This window comes from Balaenoptera physalus (assembly GCF_965194825.1).
Source record: "Balaenoptera physalus genome assembly, chromosome: 7".
Classification (NCBI taxonomy): Eukaryota; Metazoa; Chordata; class Mammalia; order Artiodactyla; family Balaenopteridae; genus Balaenoptera; species Balaenoptera physalus.
The window spans coordinates 108,832,272-108,853,225 of record NC_138886.1 but is presented as its reverse complement, the minus strand read 5'-3'; the positions used below and the strand labels follow the sequence as shown (position 1 = coordinate 108,853,225).

Genomic DNA, 20,954 nt, shown 5'->3' with positions numbered 1-20,954 from the left:
GAGCCCCCAGAACCAAGGAGCAGAGTCCCAATCTTCAGGACTGTATCCAGAGGTAGTATCTCCAGCACTGACCCAACATCCAGGCAGAAAACGGCTTCGCGCACGTTCCTTTTTTTTTTTTTTTTCACATTCCTTCTTGTTCCTCAAGCACTCTCAGCTTCGAGGTCGGGTGATGGTTGTTGACAAGCTTTTCTGGGCTGAGCTGGTGGAAGGTCTGGCCTCCTGCCCCCTCCCTCGGTCCTGATGGGGAAACTGACATGACCCACTGGGGGGTCAGGGATCACGTTGGCTGGAGCTCTCCTTGGTCCGGACGTTGACTTAAGAACTTCACATACAAGACCCCATTGGATCCGCAGGACAGGACATTTCTGTCCCCGAGCCAGATGTTATCACTTATCAGAGGAGGTAACTTAGGCCAGGAGAGGCCAATAAATAAATTAATTAAAAAAAATAAAATGTCAGGTAAGTTTTAGCTACTATTGTTTTAGTGCCAGGCCAAGGATCTCTGTATCATTGAATCTCACTGGTTTAGAAAGACCTATTGCATGCCATCCCCATGAAATGCTGAGTCACCCTAAAATGGCTGGACATCAAATGGCCCAGCTTCCCCTCCCAGAGCTGAGCCCTCACTGGAGGAGGTGGGTAAGTCTGTCTATCAAGACAAGTTTCTCACCTGGCCTTCTTCCCCATCCCTGGCCACTCTCTCCGCACTTTTTCTCCTCAGAACTCAGATGGCACCGGTGGCTTCTATCCCTGTTTGAGGGAGACAGACACCAGGGATGTGCTGGGCCCTCCATACCCACAGGAGTTAGTTTCTCGGGGCCCTTGAGCCAAGCTCAGCAATGAGAGGCCAGCCCCCCCCCCTCCGGCCTCATCTCTTAGACCACCTGGTTAGGCCGGATTCCTCCTGCCACCTCACTCCCCCCACCTCTGCCCTCCCCCTGCCTCTTCTAGCCGGAGGAGGTCTCGGGGGAGAAGCAGTGTCATGCTTGATTTGACCCATCAGTTTTTCTACTTATCAATCAGCTACCTACTGGCTCTGCCAAGAGGATTCATAAAGAGGGTTGTTTTTTTGTTTTTTTTTAAAGGCCTTACCATGTCCGTTGGCATGTCATAGAAATAAAACACTGGCAAGGGGAGTTTGGCTGTGCCTGTAACATTTTATTTCTTTAAAAAAAAATACATGCCATCAATTAAGTGATAGCAATGATCTCTGCATTTTTTTTATCATTTAAAATATTTTATAGTAGAAATCACATGTGTTAAGAGATAGAAATAAAACTGACCTAGAGATTAAGAGACATGGGTTAAAGTTCTCACTTGGTCGCTAACAAGTGATTTTGGATGAGTCATTTCTATTCTTCGAACTTCAGTTTCCCTACTTCTAAAATGATACCTCGGGTCTCTCAACACCCAATTCTGTGAATTGTATTTATTTTTTTATCTTTTGGCTGCACCGCTCAGCCTGTGGGATCTTAGTTCCCCGCCCAGGGATCGAACCGGTGCCCCTTGCAGTGGGAGCGTAGAGGGAAGTCCCTATGTGAATTTTAAATAGGAATGCCACATGCCTCCCAGTCCTGAACATTTCCCCCTCTAGCATGCCCTGTCTCCATGCCTTCCAGGTCATTCTCTATCTCCCCTCTTTCCCCTCCCCAAGTCCCTTCAGAGGGGATGGGAACCTGGATAAATATATGAATGGGATGAAAGCCTTTGCCGATGACCAAAGCATCTCAGGTGCTGCAGGGTGGTCTCTAAGCACCTTCCCATCCTTCTGCCCATGCCTGGGTGGTCATTTCCCTTACAAACTGTGAAAACAGCAGGATGGTCTTGACTGCATTGGGCAGGACTTGCCTCAGGCCAAATATGAACCCCTGGCTGAGTGACTTTCTTCTCGCTCAGTGGTCAGTGGCTATGTCGCCCTAAATGATTTTCAGAGAAGTGTCTGTCAGAGAAGCCCTAGTCAGTAGTTCTGGAAGAAGGCAGTTTTCTTTGCGGAATAGCCTCTTACGTCCCCATTCCCTGTCTAGTCAAGGGGATCGTAGAACCCTCTGGAGAGCCAAGCACAGTCTTAGCCCTCAGCCCCTCATTCCTGGGGGATGTGCACCCACTCCAGCCCCAGAAATTGACTCTGCCCCTTCTCAGGTGATCATCCACCCCGGATACGATCGTTTCAGGGCACCATCTATGATGGCCTGGCCAGATTTATGAGGAGGGGGGCTGCTGAGAGCTGGGAGAGAGTCGGTCTCAAATTGCTTCTGGCAGCCGGAGTGCTGTGAGAAGGTCAGAGCCTCCTTCCCTAGACAAACAGCCCCCAGTGTGCCTCCCCGCGAGGGCCCCTGTTAAGCTGTTGAACAGACCAAGCGCAAAGGCACAGCGGCCACCCAGTTAGAGCACGTGGAAATTTCTGCACGTGCTCCCACAGCCTTGAGCTCCCCAGAAACAGGCAGCCGTGGAGGGGGCAGAGAGCGGGTGACCAGGGGCACCGTTAGCAAAATACTCTTGGGTTCCTGTTGCCCAATAAATCCTCCCTAATGGCTTTTCTTAGGCAATCAGCATTGATGGGCGCACACGGAGGCTGAGTCACTCTCTGCTACTGAACTTTCCCACAGACCCTAATCCCTTCTGCCACACAGAAAAGGCTGCAGGCAAAACTGGCATAAATAGGTACAGAGTTGGAGCAACAGACCTTTTTATAGGGTCTTGGGATGGAGGGAGAGAGGTCTTTTGGCCAGTATGGCATTTGAAACATGAATGGGTTTCGGAGTGAGAGACAGGGCACGTGTCAGGTCAGAAGTCCCTGAAGAAGAAATGGAGTAGGTCACGTGGGACTGCAGTGGCCTCCATGCTTTCCTCACAGTGGCCTCCAGTCTCCCCCCCCGGCACGGCCCAGGGCCCTCAGCTCCTCACTACTGGTGGTGGTGGGCAGGGGGGAGGGTCCTCGGACCAGCAGCAGTAGTATCACCTTGGAGCTTGTTAGAAATCAGACTCTTGGGACTTCCCTGGTGGTCCAGTGGTTAACCCTTCGCCTTCCAATGCAGGCGGCGCGGGTTCATTCCCTGGTTGGTATGCCTCGCCGCCAAAAAAACAAAACATAAAATAGAAGCAACATTGTAACAAATTCAATAAAGACTTTAAAAATGGTCCCCACCAAAAAAAATTCTTTAAAAAAGAAAAAAAAAGGAAATCAGACTCTCAGGGTCCACCCGGACCTACTGAGGCAGAATCTGCATTGTAATAAGATCCCCGGGGTAATTTTTATGCACCTCAAAGTCTGAGAAGCACCCATCTGGCCATTCAACGTACTATCCCCTCTCCGCGTGGCCTCCCAGCCTAGTTTTCCTGGGCTCTGGGCTGGTCTCCTTGCCCTTCACTCTCAGGCCTCATCCCTCACATCCTGCGGGCGTGCACCATGCCAATCACCAGTTGGAAAATAAAAGTCTGACTAATTCATGCCATTGTGTAACTGAGGATAGCTTAATGTGTCACCAAACACACATAGCATTTTCACATTAACACATGAAAATCATCTTAACCCAAATGCCACAGGGGAGAAATGTAGGGCGCTGAGCGATATCCATGAGGAGGCAATGCCTTTGAATCACTCCAGGGGCAGTGCCTCTGATAGGTTAACCTTGTGGGAGGTGGTTTCTTCTTGTCCCTCTTTTCAGTGGCTCTGCCTATTGTGCTTCCATGGGAGGAGAGAGAGAGAGAAGCAAGGAAATAGGGTAGACCGAGCCAGGGACTCTGTAAGAGGCCATGGGACACTCCACTGCCACCTGAGGATGGGTGGTGTCTATGGAGCAGCTGCTATGTGCCTAGTTCATGGTATGGTGGGGAAGACCCTGGGTTTGGAGCCAGAACAACCCGGGTTAGCTGTGAGAACCTGGGCATGTTACGTTCAATCTCTGAGCTTCTATCTTCTTATCTGTCAAAAAAGATCCGCAGTGGGTTGTAGTGCAAATGAAACGTCCATAGTGATCCAGTCCAGGGTGGGCACTCAATACACGTCAGTTCTCTCCCCTCTCCTGGTGGGGAGTAGGACGAGGAGAGCTGAGACACAGCCCTGACCTTTGATGGAGCCAACGACACCACTGAGAAGCAGAAAATGCTGAAATACTCCAAGGCACTAGAGGATCAGATGCTCAAATGAGCAGCAGAGCCAGTGATGGAGGCTGGAGAGGTCTCCAAAGCCTTTGGGTAGAAATTGAACTGCTGAAGATGAACAAAAGACTGTAAATGCACACACAGCAGGCACAGAGGCCTGAGATAGGACTGGGCAGGACACAAGTGGGAACCATGACAGAACAACCAGTAAAGGCAGGGGACCACGTCGGGGAGGAAGGAAGAGAGGGAAGGAGGGCAGGGAGGCTGACGCCTCTGTGTGGGAGGCCTTGGAAAACCGAGATGAACTGTTGAGATACTGGGTTTTTACGATGTAGATATCGCAAGCATGTTCATTCATTCACTGTACTCTCCTTCCCCTCCCCTGCCCAGTTTTATTAGGGACCCTAGATTCAGAGCTCCTATTTGTTTGGGAAATGTACAGTGTGCCTGGGAAAAGCAAATTTTGTTTACTCTGCAGGTGGGTCTAGAACCTAACCCTACTAATAGAAACGACCCATTCCTGGACACCCTCTGCATGCCAGACGCTGAGGTCCTTTATTGTGAAAAGCCTCATCATTCCTTTCAATAATCCTTGAGGCGATGTTGCTTTTGCACCCATTTTGCATGAGGAAACTGAGGCATGCTCAGAAAGGTTAGGTAACTTGCCCAAGATCCCACAGCCAGAGCTACTCTATTAGCCACTGTCCTCCTTCCAAAAAAAAGCAATTCTGCCTCTCACCCCCCCAACTGGTCTAGGGTTCTAAGACACACTGAACTCCCTGAAGCTGCTTCCAAACAATTCTTTCTCCATATGGGCTAAAATGTCTTCAGTTTTATTGCAGGGAGGACAGGAGGGTAGGGAAACACACAGGACCCTTTCTAGTAAGATACAGAAAATAGAAAATGAAAAACAGTTTAATGTTCCAATCCAACCTGGAAAGATAATGAAGAGACAAGTCTGAATTCCAACATCACTGAATTTGCAAGAACAATGGGGAAAATCTTCTCACACCCCTCCACTCCCAGAGCCAGGAAAGCAGATTCAAGAAGGGTTGGCACTGGACCAAGGAGGTCTGTTTTATACTGAGGATGGTACGAGTCTCTACTGTGAGAAAGTCAGGGAGTCCTCTCTCACTGAAGCCCATCAAGACCCAGTTAGGACTGGGAATTGGAACAGAGGCTGGGGCTGGGGGGGTATAAATGGGAAGAGGAATAACAGGAAGAAGGCTCCCTACACCCTGAGCAGGTAGCCTTTAGGGAAGGAACACTGCACCTGAATATTTACCCTTGCAGCTCTGCCATCAACTGGGTTAGACCTTGAGATTAGACCTCAACCTCTCCCACCTCCAACCGCTACCTTCTCGGAAATCTTATAAAGCTTGTTGGCTGGTGGAAGGCTTTTGTCCTTTCTGTTGTGGTGATGGCTGGGATTGACTTCTCTTTTTTTCTTTCTTTTGGTCTTTCTGAATTAGCAGAGCCAACACAGGTGCCTCCTTGGAAGACACACAGCATGATGTGTTTCGGTAAGTATAAACTTGGTGTGGTTACCCCAGAAGGCTTTGCAATGTATTTTAAAAGAAAAATGTGTGCTGTGACAATGACGCATTTTACGTTAATCACGTTTTTTATTTTCTGTATGTTATGATACTTGGATATCTGAGACCTTGCTGAACCCAGGGAGGGACTGTCCAAGTGAGTTAATTCCTAGAGACAGCAAACAACTTGCCTGTGAACACACCTTTGATATGCAAATCAACCAGAGGAGTTCATACCCCGCAACCATCTCCTTTATCTAACTCTCACACACCAAGCCCATATTTCCCCTGCCCAAAATCACGCCAGGGCCAAGTACTGGACAACTAGGGACCACCCCTATAGCTCAGAGCCTGCTGAACTTATTCAAACTACCCAGTCCTAAGTTTGCTCAGCTTTGCCCATTCCTTCCCATGGAAACCACAAGAAAGGCTGTGTCCATGCTTTCCCCTTGTCTTTTTTGCCTCTTAACCCTGGTGCTTCCCCATGTGGCCCTGTATAGTGTGCTGTACCTCCCGTTTCTGGGGATCTGTGAGTATAAACAATTCTTCCTTCAATACAGTCATTTCTGTGTCTGCACGTGTTGCATACTTGCTTAAAATAAATTCCAAGTACATTTAAAAACACATTTATACAGGACAATTCTATATACTCTGCTCCTACTTTCCACACCGTAGGGTAGCACTGGAGGCAGGTTGGGGTGGGTGGGAGGATAGAAGGTGATGCAGTGGAAGTGTTTGGGCTTGTATAGTTTCCATCTATAGTTCTTTTGTCTCTGTAAATCTCAGGTTTGGGAATTTCCTGGTGGTCCAGTGGTTAGGACTTGGCACTTTCACTGCCGGGCCTGGGTTCCATCCCTGGTCGAAGAACTAAGAGCCTGCAAGCCTCGCAGTGCAGAAAAAAAAAAAAAAAAAAAAAAAAATCTCGGATTCTTTCCGAGAAAACCAAGAAATTTTATTAGATGATCCCCAGGTCCCTTCTAGCTCTAAATGTCTTTGGGTCTAGATGGCTTCTAAAATATATAATGGAACAATATATAAATGCTTATGATGTAATATGAAGTTGGAAGGAAAAAACAAGATGCAAAATTACACTTATCCAACAAATGTGTAGGGCTGAAGACTGGAAGAAAATATACAAAGAAGAAATGAAGGGACAGGATTATGGATATGAAAGTATATTTAACATTTTTTTTAAGAGACGCAAAGTTCATATGAAGGCAGAGCTGGTAATCCTTCTCTCATCATTTTGGCATCCCTTTATAAATGCCCCTGTATTAGGTTCTAGGGGCCAGGTGTCTGAAATGGGTCTCATTGGGCTAAAATCAAGATGCTGGCAGAGCTGTGTTCCTTCTAGAGGCTCTAGGAGAGAATCCACTTCTTGTCTTTTCTAGCTCCTAGAGGCTGCCCGCATTCTTTGGCTCACATGCCCCGTGCCTTCCGTTTCAAAGCCAGCAAGGGCCAGTTGAGTTTTTCTCACCTCCCATCACTCTAACCTTACTACAGTATCACCTCTCCTTCTCTGACTCCAACTTTCTCGCCTCCTTCTTTTATCTATAAAGGCCCATGGCATCTGCCTGGATAATCCAGAATAATCTTCCCGTCTCAAGGTCAGCTGGTTAACAACTTGATTTCCATCTACAACTTAACTCCCCCTTGCCATCTGCAGGTGTTGCATTCCAGGCATTTGGAGGGGAGCATCTTGGAAGAGGGGTGTTTATTCTTCTCCAGAACTCTAGTCCATCTAAAAAAGCCTACAACAGCCCCTTGTGTCTTCCTATTCCTATCATTTTCATCCAGTTTAAGCTGGATAGACATGGCAAAGAGGGGAGGACAGACCTTACACTGGTATGTGCCTTGGGACCCTGTGGTCCCTTATGGGTAACGCTGCCAGCTAGTGGGATGCCGCATAGTACCTAAAGCTGGACATCCACCAGCAAATATTTATTGAGCGACTTCTGTGTGTCAAAAACTAACTGTACTAGGGATAGTGTAAATATGAGGATGACACACTCCCTGCTCGAGGAGAGGACCCACCCACATAAACATCCAAAATACTAAGCACCAAAGGAATAACATGCGAAGTGACATAAGGGAAAGGGCTGGGGCTGTGTCCCCATCCTGAAGGGACACCTGATATCTGAGGAGGAGGTTGTGGAAGAAGGGAGCCCAAGCTCAGCTCTGGCTCTGTTCTTAATTTTAAAAAGTATAATTAGTGCAAGGAAATGCACCCTGTTCCACTCTCCTCTTCTCCCAATCTGCTATCTCCATCTCACTGACCAGAGGTAAATGCTCTATTGAGATATTTCTATCCTTCCAGATTTTTCTATATGTTAAAATGTTCAAATGTAAAATATTCTATAGATAACCTGTGACTATTTTTTTAATACAATGAGTTCATTTTGTAACATTTTATTTTTTTGCAACTTGAATTACTCTCCGACCAAATTGAGGATATGTTCCCAAGTCAGTATGTTGTGTATCTGTAGATTTCTAGAGTAAATCTCTAGGCATGGAATACCTGTGTCAAAGGATCTGCCCAGTTTTAAATTTGACAGATTTTGCCAAGTTACCATCCAAATATACAAAACTCACCTACTCTCTCTCCAACAGTATGGGGGCAACTCTTCCTCACACCCCTACCAACACTAGACACCATCCATCTTTCTAACCTCTGTCAATCTGATAGGTGGAAAGAAGGTATCTAAATGTGGTTTTGATTTGCATTTCTCTAATGATGAGTGTGGTTAAACTATTTTTTTCATGTGCCTGTTTACGTTTTAAATGTTTGAGCCATCTGGGATTTATTTTGTTATAAGACTAGACCTTTATTTTTTCCAAATGGCAGTACTAGTTATTAAATAATTCACATTTCCCCCCTGTGATTTGAAATGCCACCCAGCTCTAAATTATAAAAATGAAAAGAGGTCACTCAACCTAAATGTCACACCACATACAAAAATTCATTCAAATGGATCATAGATTTAAAAGTAAAATATAAAACTTTTAGAAGATAACACAGGAGAGCATCTTCAGTACTTAAGAATAAGCAAAGAGTTCTTAGGCATGACACCAAGAAAAAAATCTGTGAAATAAAAATGCACCAACATTAAAAACTTTTCTGCTGTGAAATATCCTGTTAAAAAGATGGAAAGACAAGCTACAGACTAGGAGAAAATATTTGCAAACTATATATTCAACAAAGACATATATAGAATATATATATTAAAAAAAAAACTATCAAAACTCAACAGCAACTCCCCCAAAATCCAATTATAACATGAGCAAAAAGAGTTGAACAGATATTTCACCAAAGAGGAGATATGGATGGTAAAGAAGTACCTGAAAAGATGTTCAATATCACTAGCCATTTGGGAAATGCAAATTAAAATTAAAACCACAATGAGCTATCACTACACACCTATTAGAATGGTTAAAATAAAAAATAATGATAACACCAAATGCTGATGAGGATGTGGAGAAACTGGAACTCTCATACATTGCTGGTGGAAATCTAAAAATGCTACAACCACGATAGCTTGGCAGTTTTTTACAAAACTAAACATGCAATTACCATACAGCCCAGTGATTGCATTCCTGGACATTTATTCCAGAGAAATGAAAACTCATGTTCACATAAAAACCTGTGCATGAATGTCTACAGCACTTTCATTCAAAATAGTAAAACAAAACAAGCAAACAAACAAAACCCTGGAAACAGATCAATTGTCCGTCAGTGGGTGGACGGTTAACAAACTCTGGCAGATCTGTACAGTAGAATACTACTCAGCAATTTTAAAAAGTATTCACTATTAATATATGCAACAATCTGAGTAGTCTGAGAAGCATTATACTCAGCAAAAAAAAAAAAACCCAACTCCACAAGGTTGCTTACTGTACCACGTTTGATTCCATTTATAGAACATTCTCCAGATAGTAAAATTATAGAGATAGAGAACAAATTAGTGGTTACCAGGGGTCCGTGATGGAGGGAAGGGGTTTGGGTACACAAATACAAAGAGATAGTACAAGGAGTTCTTTTGCGGTGATGCAGCAATTCTGTATCTTGATTGTGGCTTTACAAGAATCTATTCTTGTGATAAAATGGCATTGAGCTACACACACGCGTGCACACACACATGAATGCAGGCTTTTAAATGGTGACAATAAAATAAGGTCTGTAGTCTAATTAATGGTGTGTATCAATGTCAATTTCCTGGTTTTTATATTATATTGCAGTTACATAATATGTCACCATTGGGGGAAGTTAAGGGTACAGTTTTTGCAAATTCCTGGGAATTTATAACTATTTCAAAAGAAAATGTTACAAAAATTTTTAATGAAAAAAATGAGAGAAGAAAACCATCCTTGCCAAAGACCTTCATATTACACAGGGTGGTTCTTTTTAGCGGTTGCTTTATCCGCAATAACCTACCCCCCTCTCCCTTCTCCCCAGACATACAACATACCATCTTTTTGAAAAGTTTCCAGTCGAATGAAAGGTGTCATAGAGTAGGACGTACAGGAAAGTTGCTTGAATAAAAATAGTTCAAAAGAACACTGGTATACCCTTTTTCTAGATTCACCAATTAATATTTTAACCCATTCAACTTTATCATATGGAATCTATCTATCCATCTATGTCATTGTTTCTGAACCAATTGAGGGTAAGTTACATACATCATGGGCCTTTGACCCTACATACTTTAGTGTTTATTTCCGAAGAATATTCTTTTATACAATCACAATACTCTTACCAATTTCAGTAAATGTAACACGGATTCAATACTTTTAGCCATTGGTCCTATTCCATTTTCATCAATTGCCCAATAACGCCCAGTACAGAATCCAGCCTGGGGTCAGGTACTGCACTTACCTGTCATGTCTCTTTGACAGCCTTAGGTTTAGTAGATCCAGCTTTGCTACCATTGTCTCCTTGTCAACGGGCACCCAGAATTCTCATCTGTAAGGTGGGATGTTGGTAATTGCCCCACCTATTTCTTTGTGAGTAAACAGAGTTAACAATCTCTAAGAACTAAGTGGAGTATTTCTCTTCTGCATCATGATTTCCCAGAAGCAGCTAAACATATTGTGGGTTGGGGCAGAAGACACTCGCTTTGGTTTTCTCTACCAGCCTGGGAAAACGACGTAGGGAGGAGAGAGGCCAGCCAGGATCCTGGAGAAGAAGGAACTGGTGAAGAAATCCTCTATGAAATACACGACCCAGACTGTGCGAGGGTCTCCCCTTTTCCCTCACCTGGAGCGCCGGGCGGCCAATCAGCCGCGCGGTTCGGGCGAGTGGCCAATGGGAAGGCGGCGCGACGCGCCCCTAAGGCTATAAGTTCCCGGGGCCGCGGAAAGTGAAAGTGGTGCCGGAGCGGCTAGCTCAGCCTGGGCGCAGCAGCGGGGCCCTGAGCGTGGGCGCCGGAGCCGAACCTCGGGGATGCTTCGGACTCCCGAGCCGCGGCCCGGGGAGGCGGGGGCAGCTAGCTGCAGCCCCCGGGCCGCGCCGCCCACCCAGTCCAAGCCGCTCACCTCCTTCCTTATCCAGGACATCCTGCGGGAAGGCGCTGATCGGCGCGGAGGTCACGCGGGCAGCCCGCAGCCCCCGCCGCAGCCCCCGCGCCAGCCTGACCGGAGGCGAGACCCTGAGCCGGAGCCCGAGGGAGGAAGAGGCGGCGCCGGGGCGCCGGAGGACCAGCCGAGAGCCCGGCCCCGCGCTGCGCGCGGGGAGGCCGAGCAGCCGGCGGAGACCGAGCCAGGTATGCCGGCGAGGCTGGCGAGGTCGGCCTGAGCCTGGGTGGGTCCTCCCGGAAGGGCGGGCCGGTCCGCTGGCCGAACGGGCGTGAGGGCGGGTTCTAGGTGGACCTCCCGAGCTCCGGCTGCAGGGATGCGGGGCCCCGCGGCGACTGGCGAAGGGACCTCACGGCCTCCGCCACGGGCGCGCCTCGGAGATTAACCATGACCCCAGCGTCAGGGCGGCGCAGGATTTAGACATGGGCTTGACTCGCCCGGCAAGGGTTCTCCGCGCCCCGGGGTCAAAAGGCGAGCGCGCACGAAGCGCCCACCGTGCTCCAGTGTCCCAGAAGGAAACCCCGACATCGCTCCCAGCCACAGTGCGACCCTTGATCGGCGCCAGCCCCATGTTACTTCTGGGCAGTTACGATAATTAACATATAACGAGTTATTGATAATAGCGTATTAATATTAATAAATCAGGGTTTGACCAGCAAAGATGCCCTTTGCTTCCCAGTCCCACGGGCAATAAAACAGTAAGTCTAGGAGCCCCTCTGGTCTTTAGGAGTTATAACGTGGGAACGCTTAGAGTAGACTTACTTTCTTTCCCATCAGTTTTTTTTTAAACTGAGATAAAATTGGTACATAAGATTATATTAGTTTCAGGTGTACAACACAATAATTTGATCTTTGTACACACTACAAAGTGATCACCACGATAAGTCTAGGTACCAACCGTCACCATACAATAGACACCCTTCTTATGAGGCATCCTACCGGCTGGTTGAGAAAAAAAAGGGGGGGATTAAAGCCAGAGAATGAACTTTCCTACCACACAAGCCCTCTCTTGCCACCCGGATGTTAACACCGGGTGCCTTTGGGGCCCGCTTTACCGGGTGTCTTATTTCTCAGAGTTTTTCCTGCCTCCCTGCTCCCGCTTTTCCTCAAGACATATGCAGAATCCCTATTTCATTCTACTGGATGATACAGCAGGAAGTTCTAGCACTAACTGCTCCTACTTTGGGGACTTGATGACTAGTAGAAAACTAACACATAATCTACATATGCACTCACTGCCCACTCAGAGAGTTCCTTAGTCCTGTGAAAAAAGTGCAATGTATCTAAACCGACAGTGGGCTGTTTGTTCACTCACCAGAAGAGATAAGGGTGGATTGAATTCTGTACTCTTCCGTGCTAATATGTAACGTTTTCCTTCCCATCCCTGCTTCTCCCCTCTCGTTTCCAGATAGGCACTTTGAGGCTTATCTGTTGGACGCCTTACCGAGCCTGCCCCCAGTCCCCAAGCAGCCACAGAAGCGCTCCCGGGCCGCCTTCTCGCACACTCAGGTCATTGAGCTGGAGAGGAAGTTCAGTCACCAGAAGTATCTGTCAGCTCCCGAAAGGGCTCACCTGGCCAAGAACCTCAAGCTCACGGAGACCCAAGTGAAAATATGGTTCCAGAACAGACGCTATAAGACCAAGCGGAAGCAGCTCACCTCAGACCTGGGAGACCTGGAGAAGCATCCTTCCTTGCCAGCTCGGAAAGAGGAGGGCTTCTCGCGGGGCTCCCTCATCTCCATGCATAACACCTGCCCTTACTACCCCTACCTTTACTGCTTGGCAGGCTGGAGCCCAGCTTTCTGGTAACGCCGCCGACAACCACGAGGGATCAAGAACTGCCTTCCCCAGGTGGTCCCTCTGGAAGGCAAAAGGGCCCCGGGGTCAGGGAAGGCTGAGCAGGAAGAGGCACGAGACCAAAACTGTTGGAGGTTTGCTTGGAAATCCCAGATTCCTCACTGGTGGGCCAATGAAAGATCTGGGACAGGGAATGATTTAATATCCAAAGAGTTCCCCCAACACAGAACGTAGGTCATTTTTGCTTTTAGAGACCTGCTTGAAGTAGAGAGGGATAAAGCCAAGTGCTGTTTCTAGCACTTCGGGTGATTTTGTAGGGGGTGTCCACACCACTTCCGAGGATTCTGTTTCCTCCAACTCCACCCTCTTGTGTAACTGGGCATCCACTCTGAAAGAGCATACCCGAAGGGGGAGGGGGGCGGGGAAGGACGGCTAATAAGAGGACGTCACCTACTGAATTCAACTGAAGGTCGAAAGCCTCTCGTTGGCCTTGGGCTATGACCAAGGTTTCTCTCTGTCCCTGGAAGAGAGAGGGAAATGGAGAATCCCACAGAGAAGCCTGTCGTGCTCAGCGCAGGTTGGCACAGGATATGGAGGTGGGTAGGAAGAGATGAAAATAGAAGCTTCTTATTATTCCTTTTTAAATAATATGCCCACTTAAGTATTTACAGGGTGGCCCAAGCAGAACAAGAAGCACTCACTGTGGTCTTAAGACAAGCTGTATAAACAGAGCTCTACTGCAGGAGGTGGGCCCAGGCCAGAAGAATCTCTGCGTGTCCAAGACAGTGGTCTAAGGAGGAGCCTCTGCAATGCTGCTGGGGGGGGCATTGCATTTTTTTTTTCTTTTTTAATTAGCAAAAGGTAAAAAAGCCTCTTCTGACATTTTTGCTCTGGGTCCGAGAATTTAGAATGAGAAGTTTCCTGGAGTTTTCAGGCTGTAATTCATACTACACCATGACAGATCACATAATTCCTTAAGCTCCTTCGTTTCCCCTTTCTTTTATTTTTTGTTCCCTTTCCACAAGTCACCCACTGCAGTTCTTCGTTTAGTCTGATTGCACCTAACATACACCTTCCTTATTTAGCCCGAGATCTGGTCTTTTTTTTTTTTTTTCCCAAAGTTTTATCTCTCCTGGGTTTAAAAAAAGTACGGGGGGAGCAGATTCTGAATTGGCTAAAAGACATGCATTTTTTTAAAAAACTAGCAATTCTTATGTCTTTCCTTTAAAAATATACAGCATTAAATCCCAAATCCTATTTAAAGACTTGACAGCTCCAGAAGGTCACTGCTGCTTTTATAGGACTTTCTGGTGGCTCTGTTGTTACAGCTCAAAGTCTGAGAACCCTTTGGGATCCCTGCAGGCAGAGGAGGTAAGAGGTATCGAGCTTTCACACTCAAGGAAGAATACAGTGCAGAGTGAAGGGTCAGGCGCCCGTAGAGCTGTCTAGTGGAAATTGAAGGCTCAGGGGTGGAGCGTGGAGAAAAGGGGCCTGGACCTTAGAAAGCCCCATCCCCTAAGCAAGCTGACCGGGCTGATGGCACTTTGCAGGAAGGAGCTAAGAAAAAGGAAACAGTTTTCAAAACACATTATTGAGGCTTCCATCACCAAACAATGAAACTGTCCAAATGCTTCAGGAACTGTGTTTAGTGCTTATAAAAAAAAAAAAAGGGTCCCCCCAAATGAGTCACCTGGTGACTTCAGAGAGAATGAGAAGAGGGCACAGGAGAAATTTGGCCACCCTTCTGTTTTTATCCTATAATCTCAGGTGACCTGGGAGAGGGGAGACATCGGAATGAAAAAAAGCCAGTTGCTAATGAGGTACCCTGAGGCCTGGAAATCTCTTGATCCCACTACTTAATTCTGTTCAATGAGAAACCTTTCAATTTCCTCCTATTAAAAAGGCCCAATTTACTGTTGGTGGCAAAACTGCCAAAGTTGATAGAAAGTTGGCTCGTTTCATCCCATTTCCTATGGTTTGAGCTACACATTGAAATACTTTCGAATGCCATGTGTTGCCCACACAGAAAGGGGAGCGCAGAAGGCAGTGCAGCCTAAATTGCTTTTCTCCCTCTCACACGTCTTTTAAGATAAACGTTCAGTGCTCGCTCTCTGGTCAGTACCCTTCCTCTCCCTCCCTCTGCGTTGAATTCTTTCAACCCCCAAACCTGCAAGTATTAAACATTTCACTGTGATGTATATTGTGTTGCAGAAAGAAAAAAATAAGTCTTTGTTTAGAATTCTTTGGTTTGGTGAATCCATCTTGCTTTTCCCCTATTGGAACTAGTCACTCACCCATATCCAAACTGGTAGAACAACCTTTGAAGAGCTAGTATATCCGTATCTGATAGGTAAACTGGAGGGTACCCCACCCTGCCAGACCACTTCACCCAGACAACCTGTTTCTATCCTGTTTAATAAATCGGTTTGGGTTCTCCACGTGCACAACAAACTCTGCTCCAATCTGTAACACACAAACCTGTGAGTTGAAGTTTAGTAAAGTACACCGACCAAACTTTATATTTCTATGTATTTTTTGCAACACCTGAGTATTTTTTAAATAAAGTACTGTGTCGTTTTTAGACATATCTGTGTGTGATTTTCTGCTTCCTAAAGACTGAATGCTATTGAGTTTCTGTGTTTCTGATTACCCTGTTCTCCCACTCTTCGCCTGCCCTGCTAAGCTATAGAGACTGAATAATCAAAAGCAGTAGCTTAGTGGATAGCAGAGGATGGTCATTCTTTTATAAATGCTCTGGCCTCCGTTACTGGTTAATCACATGGAGCGGAAAGAAATGTCTGTGTCATTTGAATAATCACCTGCTTTAGCCCAGGGATACCTTTGGTTTAGAGAATGTCAGGTATTTACTTAAATTTCTTGAAGACCCTGAAGGGAACATGGGGACCACAGCAACACTTCTTTTAAAATTCCCCTTCCTACACCCGGTAGCCCCCTCACACGACGGCTGCTCCCCCGGCTCCTGCATCTCCCCGAAAATGTCACCTTCATTCAGGGCACATGGACCTCTGGCAAGCAACACCTTGGAATTGGAATTACAAGTATTGAAAATAGGTTTAAAATAAAATATATCAATAACACACCCTTCATCCAGCCGCACTTAAACCTTCATTAAATCCCACAAGCAGAGTGTCTCATGCACCTGATTACCTGAGAGGATTGATGGTTTTCTTTCCTCCCACCTCCTTCCAGGAAATAGAAGCTTAAAGGGTAAGGTGCTTACTCTAGGTAAAACATATCATAATTTCAAAGTTTGCTCTAATCCTTTAAGTACATTGTACACACAGGTGGGGCCTCTTGTTGCATGTTCACATCATGAGATTTAACTCTTTGCGTAAATCTACAGTCATCCTCCCCTCCCTTGGAAGGCTCTCAAATTACAAAAGCTCTTGCAGTAAATTAATAGATGTGGATTATCTTTTTTAACCATTAAAAGTAATCCAGGAAATTGAACAAAAATCTCCCATCTCTAAAGAAAGCCCCCTGCCTCCTCTTCCTTGTCACTTTTCCAACTTTCCTTGAATGTCTCTGCAAATCTCATACCTGTCTTCTTCCAGCATCTCACCTTAGCGAGTCTGTGGGATTCAGAATTCCTTTTCAACCTGTCTCTCAAGTTACTTCAGGTGCAAATTTCTAGAGTCACCGTAGCTTTGTCACTGGAGGTCTCACTGGTCTTCCCCAGGCCTCCTTAGGAAGGCCATAGCTGCCAGAAGGGGAAATAAATGTCAAAGATGTACACCTGATAAAAGTTTTCCTTCTAACTACAAAGCAAGTCGTTTTCCTGGGGTGATGTTAGTACCCTGTGTCTTAAAGCTGACCTCTGAGGGACCAGTGGCTGTGAAGAGAAAGTCACTTAGCTTGGGTGCCCTGTGAGGGAGAGTTGCACATGGAAGGTTTGTCGAGGTGAGCTCAGGAAATACACCCAAGAGGAAGTGAAGACAACACGGTTGATGAGCGGGAGAGGCTGATCCCTAAGGCAGGTGGGACTGAGTCTTCACCCGATACTTTAAGAAGCCCCAAAGCCGATGTGTCCCAGATCGAGGAAAGGATGGGTACTTGTATCCCAGCATCGGCCACCTCCTGAAAGAGGCAGTAACCTTGGATGATGCATTCCTTTCTGGCCACTGAGGGCCAAGCTATAAGTCATTACCGTCAATATTCCCAGCAGCTGTGGGACTGCGCCTCCCCGGTATGGGGCCTCGGTGGAGCACCACGGAATTCACTAAAAGACATCAGACCCTGGCCTTGGTCACTCTCAGGGCCACGGTCACCACCATTCCTTGTAATGTGGAAATCTGAGTCAAGAGGGTCAGACTAGGCTTAGGGTACCAGGTTCTGCGCAGAGACACCCAGACTCTGCTCTGCCCACAGCCAGCCATCACCAATGTGTCACCAGGGCTTGTTTGTCAAAGCCAAGAGTTATTTACTGCCCAAGGAAAGGGGCAGGAATGACAGTCCTGGAACATGAAGAGCTCCGAGTTTAGCCATAGACTTGGCCTTCGTGCAAACTTTCCCAGACAGACTAGCACGTCAAAAGTCAGCAAGGGAAGGCAGAACCTCAGTCTCCGTGGTGTGTCCTCCTCTGACCTCTACAAAGGCTCCAGACATGGCTGGACTTACTTCCTGAACTTGCTCTGGGCCTGAGATGGGGTTTAGGAGAGATCTGGGGTGGAAATTTAGGATGGGTCCCCCGTGCAGCCTCTGCTAACTGGACAGTCTCCTCCTGTTTGCAGCCGATCCAGTGATGGGCACAACCCTCAACAGGGAGTTGATGGGGCAGAAAGGAAGGGGTGACACCCAGAGGAAAGTCCCATTTCTCCTTGGAATGACTGAAGGATACTCAAAGATTGTTTTTAAGCCTAGAAATCCATGGCGGTATGTGGGAGAAAATGCTGACTTTGCTCTCTTGAAGGTGGAATTCCAGCAGCAGTTCTTTAATAATTTTTTAAAATTAAACTTTATTTCTTTTTTGCCCACACCACGCGGCATGCGGGATCGTAGTTCCCCGACCAGGGATCGAACCCGTGCCCCCTGCAGTGGAAGCGCAGAGTCTTAACCACTGGACCGCCAGGGAAGTCCCTCCAGCAGCATTTGATCTCAAATACCAGGTGGCCCCATGGGCTCTATTGCATTTGCAGGATGCTCTTCGGTCCGTGGTCATCAGTATCGGCTGCACATTAGAAAATCCTGGGAGACTTTACCAAAACATGGGAGCTCCAGCCCTGCTTAACATCAGTTGCACTATAATCTCTGGAAAAGGGCTCAGGCATTAGAATTTTTTTAAATATAATGTCCAATGCTACAAACCACTTGCTTCGCCCCTTTTCAACTGGTTTGCTTCCTCAGCCTTACAGATGCCAGGACAAGAGAGAGCTACCTGGAGAAGCCTGCCAGGAAGGGAGGAGTTAGGGGTGGGTTTGGGTCGGTTTTGTTCGTTTTGTTTTGTTTTGCTTGCTTATTATTTTTACAGAGAACAGATGTTCAGCTTTTCTTACTTTCTTCTCCAGCCTCCTCCTCTTGGAATTTCTGACATCATCAAAAGGCCCTCTGTAATCCGGGAAAGCCCAGCTCATTCCAGTTAATCCCTCGCTCAAAACTGAAAGGACCCAAACTTCCTGGGTGTTTGGTTAACCTGGTAATCCAGAAGCATTTCACTTATTACCCATCCCCGACCCAGGCCCATCAGACTGACCGTACACTCTGCCCTGGAAGACAGAAAAGAAAATTCCACCCCCCCACTCCCGTGGAGCAGTTTTCACCTGTCCTGGAACTACCTTGTTTGTGCACCATTGGGAACAGCAGGTGTCATTTAACACGTGTCAATTAGTGTCTTGCTTCCCTGACAACTCATCTCTCAGGATTAAGTCCTGTCTTAACACTGACATAACATTTACACTTCCTCCTGCCAAACTGGTAATACTAAACTTTTTTTTAAAAAAGTTGTGCAGAGATGGATAAGGTGGAGGGTGGTTCATGGACTGAGGGAGGGGATATGCCTGTGACAGCACAGGGTTTTTTTTAACTTTTTATTTTATATTGGAGTATAGTTGATTAGCCATGTTGTGTTAGTTTCAGGTGTACAGCAAAGTGATTCAGTTAAACATATACATGTATCTATTCATTTCAAATTCTTTTCCCATTTAGGTTGTTACAGAATATTGAACAGAGTTCCCTGTGCTGTACAGTAGGTCCTTGCTGGTTGCAAAGAGTTGGCATCAGAACTCCAGCTCAAAGCTAGAAGAGCTAAAACTTGACCTAAACAACATGTGAAAACAAGAGTGGTAGAAACGAGTTAGCTTTTATGGAGAAGAATGTGGGGAATATTCACAACACAAACTTGGAGGATGGGGAGGAGATGTCGCTCTCTCATGGAAAAGTTTGGAATCTCTCTCCCTCACTCCGTGCTGAGAGCTTGTTTATACTGAGATCCTTGAAGATTTTTCCCCCCTTCAAGGAAGATCTGACTCATCAGAGGTGCAGGTTCTTTGCCTTGCAGAGTGAGGTGCAGAGCGGGTCCTGAGGATTGCCACGGCAAAGGCATGTGAGGAGATGCTGATTTAGCTTTAGCAGAGCTCGAGTTAGAAGGACCACATCTCCTTCCTGTGACAAGAACCAACAAAACGGAGATACGAGCGTGAGAGGCTTCTGAGTTGAAGAAGGGAGACACTGATGGAGGCTGCAGACTTTTCTCCTGCTCCTCCCTTCGTGAAATGTACAAACCGACAGGGTGAATTGATGATGGAAGCTTAGGACAAAGGTCCCAGGGTCCTCAGTGTGACTCACCCAAATGATTTCTCTGGGTTTAAAATCTTGCTTATCTTATTAATGGGTAGACAAGACCCTCCATAAATGTGTAAATAGCATCAAGAAATTCCATTGAAAGGAGCTCTCTCAATAGAGAAGGGGAAAAGAACAGGATGAAGAGGGATGGCATGAGTGAGGAAAGACACAGCAAGATATGATGGTACAGATGTCAAAGTTCTACAGCCTCCTATTTCCAGAATCCCGACTCCAGAAATGCTGTTTAGACCTTGACTGAAATCATGTGCCCTATTACTGGGTGGTTGCCTTTTTCCCCAGGGAGCCAGTTCAAGTGCACGTGAAGAGCAAAGGCACAGAAGGAGGGGTAACACAGTGGGAAGCCATGGGGAAGGGACTGGACAGGTAGTTTCCCACAGCCTGCGGAAGCATCTCCATGTACATGTGAGCTCGCCACCCTCTCCTTGGCTCCTGATTGACCCCTGTGTGCAGAGATGGCTCCCTGTCCTAGAGATTAGGTTTTTTTGTTTTTTAATTAATTAATTTATTTATTTATGGCTGTGTTGGGTCTTCGTTTCTGTGCGAGGGCTTTCTCTAGTTGTGGAGCACAGGCTCCAGACGCGCAGGCTCAGTAGTTGTGGCTCACGGGCCCAGTTGCTCCGTGGCATGTGGGGTCTTCCCAGACCAGGGCTCGAACCCATGTCCACTGCATTGGCAGGCAGATTCTCAACCACTGCGCCACCAGGGAAGCCCTAGAGATTAGGTTTTATTACAGAGGTAAACTGGGGGCACGTCAACTTGGGCGTCAGGAAAAAATAAAAGCTGGACCGGGATCTGAGGAAAGGTGTTCTCATTACAACCCAAATGGGTTTTATAAAAGCCTGTGTAGGCAGCCCCCCCCCTCCCCTCCCCCCACCCCAGAGTGACAGGATGGGTTTTCGCACAAATAGGGCAAGCTTCCCACACAGAGAAACAGCTTGGTAGAACTCGAGGCACACACTACAATAGGAGTCCATGGGAAAGAACTTAAGAGAGCTAGCTGACCATAAACCCCTAAAAACCAGAACGAATTTGATCTTGCACCGTAACCAAGAACGTATCTTGTCCTGAGCGACAGGACTAAGCATCCCTCCTTACTCTGCACTGAGCTGAGTGCAGTCTGACACTGAT

The 20,954-nt window shown here is 46.7% G+C and overlaps 1 protein-coding gene across 1 annotated transcript; it reads left to right on the top strand.

Moving 5' to 3' along the window:
* The first annotated feature begins 2,877 nt into the window (after nucleotides 1–2,877).
* NKX3-1 (NK3 homeobox 1) lies at nucleotides 2,878–15,594 on the top strand. The gene is made up of 2 exons (XM_082470390.1): nucleotides 2,878–11,398; nucleotides 12,619–15,594. The coding sequence occupies exons 1-2, from the start codon at nucleotides 11,080–11,082 to the stop codon at nucleotides 13,017–13,019; spliced, it is 720 nt and encodes a 239-aa protein (XP_082326516.1). The 5' UTR covers nucleotides 2,878–11,079; the 3' UTR covers nucleotides 13,020–15,594.
* Nucleotides 15,595–20,954: the final 5,360 nt, after the last annotated feature.